The sequence below is a fragment of the Enoplosus armatus genome, chromosome 20 (genome assembly GCF_043641665.1).
Source record: "Enoplosus armatus isolate fEnoArm2 chromosome 20, fEnoArm2.hap1, whole genome shotgun sequence".
NCBI lineage: Eukaryota > Metazoa > Chordata > Actinopteri > Centrarchiformes > Enoplosidae > Enoplosus > Enoplosus armatus.
Window position 1 is genome coordinate 6,704,846 of NC_092199.1, and position 14,568 is coordinate 6,719,413.

The 14,568-nt window shown below is 41.3% G+C and overlaps 1 protein-coding gene across 1 annotated transcript in view; it reads left to right on the plus strand.

Annotated features, from left to right (window-relative positions):
• LOC139303061 (disintegrin and metalloproteinase domain-containing protein 12-like) overlaps positions 1–14,568 on the plus strand; it is a 62,874-nt gene that overhangs the window by 23,673 nt on the left and 24,633 nt on the right. Inside the window, exons 4-6 of the mRNA XM_070926761.1 lie at positions 6,502–6,580; positions 10,431–10,507; positions 12,171–12,357. Coding sequence (XP_070782862.1) covers positions 6,502–6,580; positions 10,431–10,507; positions 12,171–12,357 — 343 coding nt within the window. The remainder of the gene's footprint in view (positions 1–6,501; positions 6,581–10,430; positions 10,508–12,170; positions 12,358–14,568) is intronic.

The following is a 14,568-nucleotide window of genomic DNA, read 5'->3' on the forward strand; positions in this document are numbered from 1 at the left end:
CACCCATGTGCCAGTTCCAGAAACAAATCATGAGCGTTTCCTGGTCTGCCCCCACTGTGGCTGAAATCTCTGTGGCTGAAAGTTAAGGCAACTGTAACTGCTTGGGTAAGATTGTGGTCACGGTTATCATCCACCATCCACTCTGACCTAAGAGCTTTTGTGGTGGTGTAACAGTATCACATCACTTCCAACTTTTTTGCTTAGAAAGTGTTCTTCGCTCGATGGGAGAGCATAAACACACTGTAGGTCTTTCTAATGCTGCCGTTTTTCTGGTGAGGACAGTCTTATTCTTGGAGATATGAGGTTGCTATCAGCACATCTCTGATTCCTCTCTGGGCTCTCTCTCTGGGCTCCACCGATCACACACAAGTCTTACTTGATGTCCATACGCAGCCTTTACATAGTTGTAGTAGTGGACATGATCCAAATGTCTTCTTAATGTATATGATATACAAGTCTATATTATCTTAAAGTACAGGGCAGTAGACCTTTTGGTTAGCTGACCATCTTGGATGTATGAGAAATTAAAACATTTAAGAAATTAGATAATACATTTTTTTGATAGTAACTAACTTATTTGTGTATCTCAGTATAGTCTGCGTCATTATCTTCACACTTTATCAAAGATTAGTGTTGCATTTCTGTCCTAATTCCAATTATCTTATCCATTGTTGGGGTGGTATTCATCATCCCATCTCTGTAATTGGGATCCTGTGGAGTCATCCATCACGCAGACATTGCACAGAGATGACACTTTATTGATTTCACAGGGCATGCGTGGGCTTAACCACATCAATCTCTAGGTGACAGTCACTGCAATAATTGCATGCCACTGCTACTAATGGCTATTCTGTTTGACCGTCTCACTGACCAACTAACTAGTCTGGGATGCCACGCAGGTGTAAAGAATCATTAAGAGGCTGTTATGATAAGGTGAAACTGGGATAAAGCCTCACCTGCTTTCGCTGTGTAAAATAACTTTCAACACGATAGGCTTTCTTGACACAAGCCGCTGCTGCTGGTCTTAGAGCCATGGGGTGCCACCAAGCTGCATGTTAGCTCTATACTGAACATGGCAGCTCATATGAATAAAGTCAAAACCATCTGCCTTGACTTCTTTTGCAATTTTTTCCCTCCATCCTCCCTCCTCCTAGAGCAGAAATCATTGGCTGGCATGCTCTAACGGCTCTGTTCATGACATGCTTAGTGAAGACTGGGAGTTGCATTGAGCTCAGGGTAAGCAGGGGGAATTCTGCTTCTCTGCTCCACTTGGCACCGGCCTGCAACGCTGTCTGATGTCAGACAGATCACAGCCAGGGAGACTGGCCCTCTTCCCTTGCTCCTGGAAAAAAAATGTTACTAACACTGAGACAAGGTTTTTTTAGCTTGGGGGGTTTGCACTATTGCAGGTTTTCATGCACATGATCCCACTTTTTCCACACGATGCTGGGTTTTTGCCACTTGCCACATAAAAGCGGGGGGGACATTATTACTACCACATTGCCTCACGAGTCTCTCTGTTGAAAAGCAATGTACTAATTGGAGCTCCTAGATTAAGTTTTATAAGAAACGTATTTCTTTGATGATGATTTCATCTGCTCTAAATGTTTATATTTACATCTGTTCTAAATAACTTTCCGTTACAGAGCAGGGCTTACAAGTGCTAGAGAGCTACTTGCTCTCCGGAGACCTAATGCCTAGCTCCTCATTTATCATAGTTAACTCTAGGATTTGTCCAGAAATCCCTGATTAGGTTGTCTGAGTTTAATGAGACATATCGGAGCCTGTGACTGGGAAATCACTGCACATTGATCCACCTTGTATTCCAACAATAGTAATGAAGGCTATAGTGTCAATGACTGGTCATAGCAAGTCAATTAAGGATATTCACTTTACGTACTCCCAAAAAGGAAGTTGATGTACTTTTTGAAGAGCTTCTGTTATTGTCACAGAATATGTAAGTGCTAACCTTTTCCTTGCACAATTATACTCACAGCCTGGTTGGATACCTTATCAAGAGAAGTGGGAGAGTCCGACAGAGCAAGTCGAAAACCCATTTGTGACTACTGACTGAAAAATGTACTATTTTATATTCCGCCAAATAGAACAGATCTATGCTGCCCACGGCATGGCCAAGGTTGACTCTACTCTTGTGTAATTTTGCCCACGCCTCTGACTCCACTTCTTTAAGCCACCTAACAACAGTTTTGTAGGGAACACTTTCTCTCTCACAATAAAGTTTCTCCTCTTGGCCTGCAGTCACATAATCAATTCAGCGTTTTTTGTTGTTCCCCCAAGATTTCAATCAAAAGTGTCCCAAGCAGTCTCCCCCCTACTGAGAACGTGTTTTTACAGCCTGTGCGTGACTTCGGCTCAGCTCTTGACGTTTCTGTACTGTATGCTTCTGTGTTTTGTTATTGCCATAATCACATCACAAGTTTTCAGTACGAGACTACATGTACAATTGTGTATTCATAATGAATAGAAAACCGATGTTACATTAGCATATAAAAGCTGGAAAATTCTTTCTCCGGCGTGATTGCCAGGTGGAATGTCTGACATTCAGGACCTTTCTTTCTAGGTCATATGCAGCACTCACCTACAAATGAGACCCCCCTTTTGCTGTTGATGGATTAGGCACTAACTCCAAGTCATCGAGCCTGTTGCAATTGATACATCTCACACGCCACAACATTGACTTTACATGCGTAAGAGGAGAGCAAACACTAACAATGAAGACCACATGTAAAAGACTGATGGAATTTGTTGATAAATCACCAAAGAGATTAATTTTCTAAGGTCAGCGTGGTCTATTTTCTCAATTAGAACATTGTCAACAGGGAATGTATTTGAATGGCTCGCCTTGACATTTATTTTTGTCTGTGAATATATTCCATTTAGATAAGACATTGTGTAAATCCTGGTGTTATTTCCTTATACAAAGACAGACAGAAGAGGCTGACAATGTTGAACAGAGATACAGCAGAAGAAATATGATAATTGAATGCAGGAAGAACAGAAGTGGCATTTAGTAGCTGGCATTCAGGATTAGCTTGAAGTGACTTCATTGTCTTTCTGTCTGCGTTGTCAAATCTACTGACAGGCAAATCTGACTCTTTCCCCCAACCTAATGTATTTTCTTTCAAAAAGTTATTTAGTCTTTTTCAGCCTGGAGACAGCATGACAACACGTAAACACAACAACTGTAATTATGGGAATTGTACCTGTCGAACAGATGCAGAGAAGTTAACAAATTTTTCTCTGTCGGAGTTTCGAGACGAGTTCATGCAGCAGTAGCACACATCTCCGCAATATTTACCTCCTGTTGTGTCACACTTTCACACTTTTCACATTTGTGGTTGTTTGGGTGTCAGGCTGCCTACGCTCAGGACAGGCTCTGTGGCATTAACAGCTGGAAAGTGGCATCATCTTGTTGACTCGTGGTGCGTCTCCCCGGAGACGGAGGCCTGTCTTGTGGGTAATGCTTTTTAAATGGGGGACGCGACCCTGTCCCCTCCCTTGCCCCACGCCTCATTAACTTCCCACTGATGGATAAACAGTGGGCTGCTGCTGCCATGTGGGATTAGACACCCACAAGTGTTGTTGGCTGGGTACATTGGTAGGGTTTGTGTTTCTGCACTTTGTTCACTCAATGATACAAATGGTATTATCATGATATGTGATATCAATTTGCCTGGAACCGATCTCAACCCTCCTCGTTCCGGGGGACTAAGGTCCACCTTAAAGGCATTCCTATTTGTAGGTGAACCTGTTGTGGATTTGAACTAAACTGCAAGAGATGTGAGACTTGCTTAGTGGTCTTCATTTGGTCAAACGTACATTAAATAGAATAAATACTATGTCTGCACGCAGTTGTGAGCAGGGTCTGTTTTGAAAACTCTCCTTGCTGGTGCATTCAAGGACGCTCCAACCGAGAGTCAACTGGAAATGAGTGGTATGTGTTCTCACTGTTACACAGACTGACAATAATGTCTTTGTTGTAATCCACTAAGATTTTGTCTGATACCCTACAGTGACTAAAACTCAGTTTAATTCCTGCAACAACAGTGTTTCCTCTCTCAGAGCAAGATGGTGCTCATTCATTGAAAGTCACAAAAAAAGTAACATATGGATGACACATGGGTGTCTGTAATATGTTCTTTTATACCCAGTGTTACAGGCAAGCAGTGAGGCAGACGCACACACACACACACACACACACACACACACACACACACACACACACACACACCACACTGGATTGTCTGTTGTGGGCAGATGTTGAGGTTGTGTGTCCGACCGAGAGCGCAGACCTAATTAAGACTGAAGAAACACATCATTTTATTTGGCTCTCTCGACTCTTTGGCCTCGCTTTGATCCAATGATTATTACCAGCTCTTTGGCTCTGCAGAGGAGTGGAGGGCGGGGAAGCATTGTGTCTCATGCTGACAGCTCCCAAACAAAATACCCCCCCCCTCCCTGGGTTGTTACATCTGACACTCCCAGCTGGGTTGTCAGCGGTGAGGTCAGTAAGAGAATCCAGCTGCCTGCTGAGGTTTGTTCCTCTGCTGTGGATTAGCACCAGCCAACCATCTGCTGGTGTCCTGCAGTGTAATACTGTACATGCACTCGCTGTATGTACACACACAGAACCATAAAGGTGCAGACACCCTCATCCTCACTTGTACAAATCATGAGCACAAACACACATGCTGTGATAATGAACCCAGGAGGGGTCCACATAGCTTTTTTTGATCTTAGCTCATTTGTTGATGTATCTCTGCTGTTGGTCCTCTTGCCTCCTGCTGAGTGTCCTCCCCACCGCCAGAGAAAGGAGCATTGCTCAGAAAACCTCCCCAGGTGACGAGAAGGGCAGCCATCATCGTAGTAGGGCTGTGATGGTAACAGTGACAGCACAGCACAGTCCGCCGGTTATGTGGTGTACTCAACCAAAAATCTATCTTTTAAGTGTCAAATAATCACCCCCCTATAGACTTGAAAAGTTTGTAGTATGCTGCTTCTTGGAGGACAACAGCTGAACTTTGCTCGGATTCAAAATAAATAATCAACTTCTATGCTGTACATAACAAAGTATCGTATTTAGCAATTTACTGTTGATGGAGCGATTGTGAGTCAGACAACTGAAAATTAATTTCCTTTGGGGACAAAATGCCGGTGGAGCTTGAGGGTTCATTCTTGACCATGAAAACAGCAGCTTGACAAATAAATTCTTACCACAAGGTCCAACTTACTTCTTGTTTCCGGTCACGTCATAACAACCAAACCATCTCCATGACAACTTGGCAACTCCCTCAGCTGAGGAAGGCCATGAGATGGGGTTTAAAGTAAGTGGGACCTTGTGTAACAGTCGTTTTTGAAATGTATTTTCACATCATGCATATGAGGAATAACCACATAGTTGATAGTTCCATAGAGTTAAGTATCATCAGGGTCCATGATGTGGGTACCGCACGACAAAAATCAGGAACGGCACGATAAAAAGTCATCATTTACGTTGGTGAAAGTATTATTGACATATTGGAGCTCACTGTAGCCGTCTTCTTCTACCATCCTCCCTGCAATATATAAACTTTGCTGACAAAAAATGCTTAAAGGGCCATATCTTTATATACAGCTGACATCATTTTGCACACCCAGGAGTAAGCACTTACCAACATATTGACGAAGACTACAGGGAACTGCTGCTTCACAGTAAAAGCCTTACAGTGATTGGCTGGTGGAAAGCTTTAATTGCGAAGCAGTGATAGCAAAACTGAGATTGCTATGATGGAGATAAGTACTTGGTCGAAATTAAAGGAAAAAAAGCAACAAGGTGCCATATAAACAAGATTGCGGTTATCTTCCCAGCCCTACGTGGTAGTGACCCCTGAATTTGTGCTGCCATTTCATCAATTTTTACAGAAGTAGGAAGAAAGAGAGAGCAGAGCAGAATCCCTCCCTTTGCCTGCAGCAGAGATTTGCTGTGTTGATTTATTGTGCTTTGCAGATATAAACTGTAAATGGATCACTTGGTAACCTCAGAGTCACTTTATAGTGTTATTGATTCCCGTGTGTAACGTAAAGTGATTTCTTCACTGTTTTCCTGTCAACACAATTCCCATTTTTATCCGATCACATATGTCCATCTGCTCATTGTGTGCAACGTGTTAGCTAATTACTGATCTACGGTATCACATGGAATGAATTATGGATTGATATTGAATGCTTCGTCACGGTGCATGCATGTGGTGTGAAAGTGGTAGTTTAATAGAAAACGTTTTTTGGGGGGGTGTTTTGTATCCATTTTCTTCCTTGATGCCCCCAGCTGCTCAATTCAATTTAAGCTCTCCTAAAGCAGTGTTTTAAATCACATCACACTGTTTATGTTTCATGCAAGTCTGGCAGTGGTGGAATGGCTTAAGACATTGTGATTGATTTTTTTAGGATGAAGCTCCTTAGGGTCAATTCTGAGCATTTGCTGTCTTTGTTTGTCCTTTCTAGGGGGCTGTTTGCAAGTAACTATACAGAAACCCATTACCTGGAAGATGGCAGTGCGGTCACAGGCTCTCACAACTTCACGGTAGGTTTTAAACGACCTTTCATTTTCTGTTATTTTTTTAGGCTGACACTATAAAACTTATGATCTTGAATCTGTGATGTTTTCTTTATGACCCACCCAGCAGCTCTTATGAGGTCCTTTGTGGAACACTTCTTCTTGTTGGGTTCTCCTATTAGGGTCAGTGAGGAAGTAAGGAAAAAGTGATGTTGCAGTTAGACCCACTTTTAAACTGCCTGGAATTGGGTAGTCTTGCTCATAAAGAAGCCTGTGTAGGTGAGTGGGCCCATTTTCGTTTTTTTTCTTTGCCAGCAGATTCATATTTGATGAATTAAAAGGCGGACAGAGGTCAGAGAAGAGACTCCGTTTTAGAGAACAGCTCAAGTCTTTTATAATGGATGAACTTCAAACCATCCCAAAAAAATCTTTGTTAAGCAGGTCTGCAAGAAAATATTGGTGAACATCTAGGTTCACGTCAGAAGTCAGTGAAGAGGGAGATATTCAGTATCTATCATTGCATTTATGAGCTTGTTAAATTGAGATTGAAAAATTGGGTAATGGGTTAATTACTTCCTGAATTGTATTTTTTTCCCCCAACCATTCAAGTTTGGGGTGTGGTCAACTTCCAATTTCTTGTGATTTGCTTGATTTTTTGTGATAAATATTTCTCATCTTCATTAAGCTCAGTTGGATTTTCCCCAGCAAAACATGTTCTCCTTTCAAATATGGGACCTTGAAAATCTTCCAAGGATCCATAAATATCCCTCTATCGAAGGATATTTATTTTGAGGTTCAGAAACAGAAAGACTATTAGGAAACTACATGTACAGTATGATGTTGCTGGACCACATGGAACAGTTTCTATGCCTCAAAGCTTCCACCTGCTTGCCTGAGTTCAGCGATTTGATCATCTGCAGTTTGGAAAGCAATTAAACATCCAATTTTTGTTCAGATACCCAGAAAGCATAATAATAGACAGCCTGTGAGGTCTGTGTACAAAATGCCTGGCCTACATATGCTGAAATCCACAAAAGAGGAGATTAATATAATTCAATAATGTCCAGCCCACACAGTAAAATGAACAGTATTTTCCACTGGAGACTGCTGTGAGACCAGAGCTGGACCATCGCTGCCTGGGCTCGGCCAGCTCACCAGAAGGGCTGCCATTCCAAAGCATAAAGACGATGAAGGAGTTGCAGAGGGTCAGCTCAGGGTGGACTCTGAGACTCTGAGAGTCCACAACTTAGACAGCTAGAACATGGCATGCATGGTTGTTTAGATGGAAGGATAAATGGGTGTAGAGCTGCAACTAACAGTTGTTTTCGCTATCGAATATTCCTTCATATTGCTTGTTTTGATCAACAGCCCAAAATATTCAAATGAAAATGATGTAAAATGGAAGAAAGCAGCAAAGCCTCACATTTGAGAAGCTTGAACCAACAAATGTGTGACATGTTTTGTGTCATGTTTGCATCAAATGACTTCCTCGTGATTTTCTGTCGATCCCCGAGTTGATTAATCGGCTGATGAACTCTGCACGAGATAGACGGGTGTATAAAATGTAATGGATTGACCAGTAACCTGTGTCTTACCAGCTTGGAGACTAACGGAGATCTTTCGACCTCCATCCCTCCTCTCATTCCTCTCTCATGACCGCAGCTCTTCATGGGAGGGTCTTTTTACTGGAAACGACCAGATCTTTGGAGACTGATCCGTAGTTCATTTATTTGTCCTGCCGGCAGGGAGGAGACTGATATAGTGATCTGGGCAAGGGATCTAGAGGGTTCAGTTGTGTGTCAAAGGCAAGGTACTGCTGGGAGTGACTTCAGCGTGAGTCAGTCCTCCCTCTGTCTGTTTTATGTCCTCTCCCTTTCTCATTAAATCTTAGTCCACGTACAATACAATAATTGAGCAACAAAAGCCATCGAATGGGAATATGAATCACTTGCATGGATATTAACTTGGAGTAATAAATGCATAGTTATGATAAACAATGTGATGTTCACACCCGGGTTGCCTCCCACAATAATCTGGGTATTAGTTATTAATCTTCCTTATTCCAGATATGAAGACCTAAGCACTTTCTCATTTCTTTCTGCAGAAACCTTAGAAACAAAAAGTCTATTCATATCCCTTATATCGATGCATCACAGTCATGATCTCATCAAAGAAACATGAGGTGGTAGCATTAACTCAGTGCACTAAATCCAGCCCTGCTCCTCCCCATAACACTAAAATTTCATATTTCATGTAATGGGCTGTCCTTTCTTTGCACCTTTTTACCTCGCTATAATGGATCGTTCTCTTTCAGTACACCTCTAGGTAGAGATATGGAAAGTGGCCAAACAGACGAGCGCTTTCAAGGCTTTGGGTCCACTTCTTGAATGTCCTCTGAATAAGATATTGTTTTTTCAGCGGTAGGTTTTGGGTCCCGATAGCTAAATCCATTTTTCAACCCTGTCTACAAAAAATTACGTTCATGTGCAGCAAAACTGTTTTGCCAAATACATTTTGGGAAAAAACATACATGTTGCATGGATTATGTTTATTGGTACCATTTTTTTCTGGTCCAATTTGCTTGCAACTAACTAATTGAGAATTATAGTATTTAAACATCTTTGGAGAGTTGCCATTTTGGATGTGGTTCTAAGTTAAAGAAATTCTTGACTGTATAAACAAATCTCAACTACACTGAAATGGACTGATTGATCTGCTGCTAAATGCTCCTCCATGTTCACCAGCTCGTCACTAACTTTTTTGCTTGAAAACAGCTGCTGTTTTGCCACCGCTATGGCTTGAAACGACATTGGTGAGAGTGTTAACACTGAACCAAAAAAGTAAAGTTGTAGGACATAAAACCAAAAAGTGAGCCAAGCGATGCTAAAACACACAGAGTTGGGTGATAATTCTCTTTGGGTCCATCACTAGTCATTTGATCCATTGTTAACAGAAAATACGAATAGGTGCAGCTTTAAATATTAAATTATTTTAAAACATGTTACTCTAAATCACTGAAAGCTAAACCTAAATTAATTTGATTCAGAGTCAATAAGTAGATTCAATACTAGATCCAGGTTTTAGAAAATGCTAGTGAACCCCCAACCTTATTTGTGGGGTAAAACTGAAAGATCCTATTTATCAATGCTGCTTTAACTAGCTCATGTCAGAAGTGAGAAAACCTTGATTGGTTTATCTGTTTTATTGCAGGATTACTGTGATGGAAGGCTAAGTAAGGATCTGCTTTGACACCAGAAACCTATTCAGACGCTGAATATGCAAAATCAGCAGCCTTCAGAGGTTAGCCACCTTGAATGAGGCCGGACATTGAAATTTACTGCCAGCACTCTATATTTAGAGGTAGTCAAAGAGGGGTGGAAAACTCACATTTCCTTGTTTTCCAGAACAGGGTGGCAGAAGGGCCGTTGGTCAGACCTCACCTGAGTGAGGCCGTCTAACCGTAGCAGAAGGGCTGTTTTCACTCTAAACCAGACACTTCCTCCCCGCCCTCTTGCTGCCAGGCCTAGTTCAATAAACATGGGCTTAATTCACTTTCTTTACTCCCTGCTGCAGCTTGACAGGTGGTCCATGAAAGGTACCTGGGAACGCAGCAGCAAGCAAAACTTGTGCTGGGAAATGTGAAACTCTGCACAGGTTTCAGCCATCATTAGCCTGTGGTGATGAGTGGCAATGGCTTCTGCTAACCCTGCAGAAGGCTATTCCCCCAGAGTTAATTTGCTCACATTTCACAGTTATCAGCTGGGACTGGTGTGGTTGAACTGTGTGTAAACCTAAAGACATGTTTTGTTTCACACTGGTCCCATTCTTCCTGTCTTGAATTTTAAATACTGAAGTCTTTTTGTTTGTGCTCCCTCAGGCAAACTGCTACTACCACGGTGAGGTGGAGGGTCACGTCAACTCGGACGTCAGCCTTAGTACCTGTGCTGGTGTTAAGTAAGTGTGTCAGATACTCATTCTTGCGTTTTTGTCATGACAATACCTCTGGTCTAAAGTTGTGATCAACTAAAGAACAGAAGTAGCCAGAAATGAATGAATGCTGGGGGAATTAAAGCAGTTAACACAATGCCAGATGTGTTTTCAAGTCGTTAGGGACAAGTTCAAATCAAGTCAAGTCTCATGTCATTCAAGACAAGTCCAAATCTAGTCTATCCATTCATTAGCTATACCCATATCCTTGCAAATCAAGATGTAACCCTTCAGATCTGAACCATAACGTAGTTGAGACTAAGTTCTTTCTTTAATAACTAGATATTTATGGTTTGTGGACATTTAAGACCTGCCTGGCACTGTCTCGATTATTTTCTATCAGTGAATATGAGACAAGGCCATTGTCTCACTGTCCACATTGCTGAAAAGAAGTCTCATAGGACAAGAAACAGAGCACAGAGATTTTTTCTTGTGCAAGGAGTGATAATTGCTGACATCTCTGATACTCACTTTCAGATTTACCTCTAAATCAAGACGTTTAGATAATGTGGCCAAACTGTTGGCTTGTTTACAACCTCTCTGATCAGTTACTTTGGTGAGCACAATGTCATCAAAACCATTAAAATTGTCACCAAAAGTACGACAATCAGACATGGTTGTAATAAAATAGTCTGACTTTTGACCAAGTCCTAAGTCTCAAATCTTCAGCTCTGAAGAATGGCATGTCAACAACTCCAAATAATGAATTTTGCCTCATTATTAAGCTGAGATGACACCCTGTATATACTGTTAAAAAGCAGTGAACCTGACATTTTGTAAGGCTTTAGACAAGTGAGGAGTGTCAGTGCTGGAAACAGTCTGTTTGCAGATGTCAAACAGGAGTAATGATTGCAGTAATATCATTGGAAACCATCAGGAATGTTTTCACAAACCAGCCAAAAGTCTACACCCTCTGTCTCGCGATTCGGCTGATTGTGAAGCCCTTGTTTTTGACCTTGGTCATATTATATATTTATTTATTTCAGTTTTTCTGCAACCTGTCTGCAAAACGACAGATGCACAGAGCTTTTTTGACAGAGAGCTACACATTGCTCGGCTCAGCGAGACAAATTGATCTTGGTTTGGGTTGGCAGTGCTCAGGCTTTCGGGGGGGTTTAGTATGAGTTCATGTGGTTGTGAATATTGTGCAAGGTTTGTGAGAATCTCACAGTTTATCGAGACTCACTGCATGAGGATGTCACTTTAAATCACAGAGGCTGCTGTTAAAACATGAGAAAAGAAAGAGGAAACAAAGGCTGCATCAATGGAAAAAACTAAGAGGTACTATTACTCTTAAAGCAGAATGTCTACCACTTGATCATCAAGTGCTAATTCAAGTGGTAGCCACTATTATTACACAGCATTATACTGACAGATGAGTGCACTCATCATCATGTATCATCTTTTCTGGTTTCGTTAGGACGTCACAGAGAAGTCAGGATTACTTTGATTTCAGCCAAATCAAGATTAACATTCTAGTTTCTTTATTTGCTGCGTACCTGATGTGTTTCAGTGCAATCCCAGTATTTGAATTCCACAATGAAAATTCAATAGAAAAATAAATAAATAGAATATGAAGCGGCACTGTGTCTCAGAGATCTTCCCATGTGGTCCACTCCTCTCTCTGCAGGGGTTTCATATCTCTTGAAGGCAAATCCTATGTACTGGAACCATCTGTTGATCACTCTGATGGGACTCACTGGATCTACACGGCTGAACACCTCAATTTTGCTCCTGGCACCTGTGGCCATGATTTCAACATATCCTATCCCATTGAACATGCAGACAGCGGCCCGTTCAGGGCTTTCAGCACAAGGGTAAGAATTGTTAAACTGTCTGCATTTTATCTCCAGCTACAAGTAGACTGTCTGTACTGATGGTGGGATTTGATCTTCGAGATTTCTTACGTCTTTTCTGTCTTTCTTTTTAAAAAGTATTTTATTCTTTCATTACTGGGTTGAGAGTAGAGAGACGACAGAAAACAAGTGGTGGGAGAGATGGGGAATGACATGCAACAAAGGGCTCATGGTCAGCACCTTAACCTCTTTTTTTAACATTACATAAATGAAAGTGTCTTCAGGCTCTCTTTGGTAGAAAGAGAGAAATATTTATTAAAAAATTTGTATTTTAATGCAAATTGTTGCTCATTTCAGCTGTATATTTTTACTCTGGGATTATACTAGAGCAGCTTTGCATGATTCACAGTTCAAAAAAGTTCTTATTTATCTTATACTGGCCCTTTATGCAGCCTTTCAGTTCATCATCTGTCTGAAACAAGTCGTTTTAGACCAGGTCCAGAGTGCCTGCACAGTTTTCCTCCCACAGTCCAAAGACATGCAGGGTCGGTTAGTTGGAGACTCCAACTTCTCCATTATGTGTATGTATAATAGGTGTTAATGTTGGTCTTTTTACATCGTGTAGTCATTCCTGTAATACAAAACACTGGCAGCCCTAAAAGTGGGTATAGATCATGAATGGGTAGAGAGTGGTACGGTGATCATTTCATTATGTGATTAATTGATGTTTACTTCCTGCGGATTGTCTGTTTAGTGAACCATGTGTCATCAATTTGTTTTTATTAGTTCAACCCTGAGGACCTCGTGAGGTCGGTGTTTCTAACCTTTAAAACTCCTGACTAAATGAAGGCTTTTTACATGCCTTTGCTCCTCGCTCAACCTCGGAGCGCTGAAGAATGTTTTTGTTTTTTCTATGACCAATTTTTATACTCATCACATTAAGCTTCCCCAGATTTCCTGCATTTGAAACTAATTGAGGACTTTGCCTCTGCCTTTCTTTGTGTTTGCCACTCAAATCTTTGAGATGGTGTATTGATCACACTGCTCTGAAAAGGACGTGAAGACAGACAATCTTGTATCAGTCAGCCAAAGTGAAAAATGTCTCACTTGATTTTTGTTATTATAGCCAGTATTTGGATTCCAACTGCACAGAATATAAAATATTGCTCACCTTAACCCCCTTTAAAAAGATAATTTGCATTGTAGATATTGGTAAGTGGCCTGCTATGTATTTGAGATGCTACTACTTGTTGAATTATTCATTCACTCATTGCTTCCATCTGATCCAACGGTGTCCATTAGGGATCTGGAGTGTATGTAGAGCGGGGGTGGATAAACGCCTGTGGAAAGTACATTGGTTAAGTGGCAACATTTGCTCTGAAAGTGAGATCAGACTGCATGCTTATACATCATGCCATCAGCAGGACCCGTCCATCCAGAATTCAACAGATTGCTTTTTAAAAACACCACCCTACACTCAGCCCCTTACTACCCCACTGAGCAGAGGGATAAATCACAAGGACCATGGTCTCTATCCTCAGGGGGAATAGGGCTTTAAAGATGATGAGCGCTGATAAGTGGAAAACACAGACTCCAGTGATCTCTATCTGACGGGTGAAGGATGGCAGGAGTGGACGACCACGGCTGATTTATCAGGTCAATACAAAGAGCCAGCGAGATAGGTGGTGTAATAGATGAAACAGATGCTCAAGGACCCAAAGGGAGGGTAGGCACACACATCATAACTGTAGCAGCATGAATGTGAGGGACTTTCCATTTCCTTGATTTTTATTTGTGCAATTGTTTAATCATTTCATTAAGCTTATATCGAGGTTGAGTGTGTTTTTAGGGAGCAGGCCAAACATATGGCTGCGCTGGCTAAAACATCCCATCCTTTCACATTGTTCGTTTTTATTTATTCATGCAGTAATAGGGTATATCTGATGTTTTACTATACTGTTTGATTTCTGTTGATGATTAGAGTGCTGGCAAGATTCAGCACAAGTGAAGAAATCCTGACAACAGCACAATGCAGAAGTTCCCGGTTGACAGAAACACAGGAGGAATAAGATAACAAAGGAAGGCTCATAATGATGATTTATACCAGAGTGAAGAATATGGTTTAATTCTCCTGCATTTTGTTCCATGTACTTTAATATGCTTTAATCTGATCACAGTGTCCCCTTTCATTTATTTATCAATGTTTAAATCAGAGTTAGAAGGGAAAACATC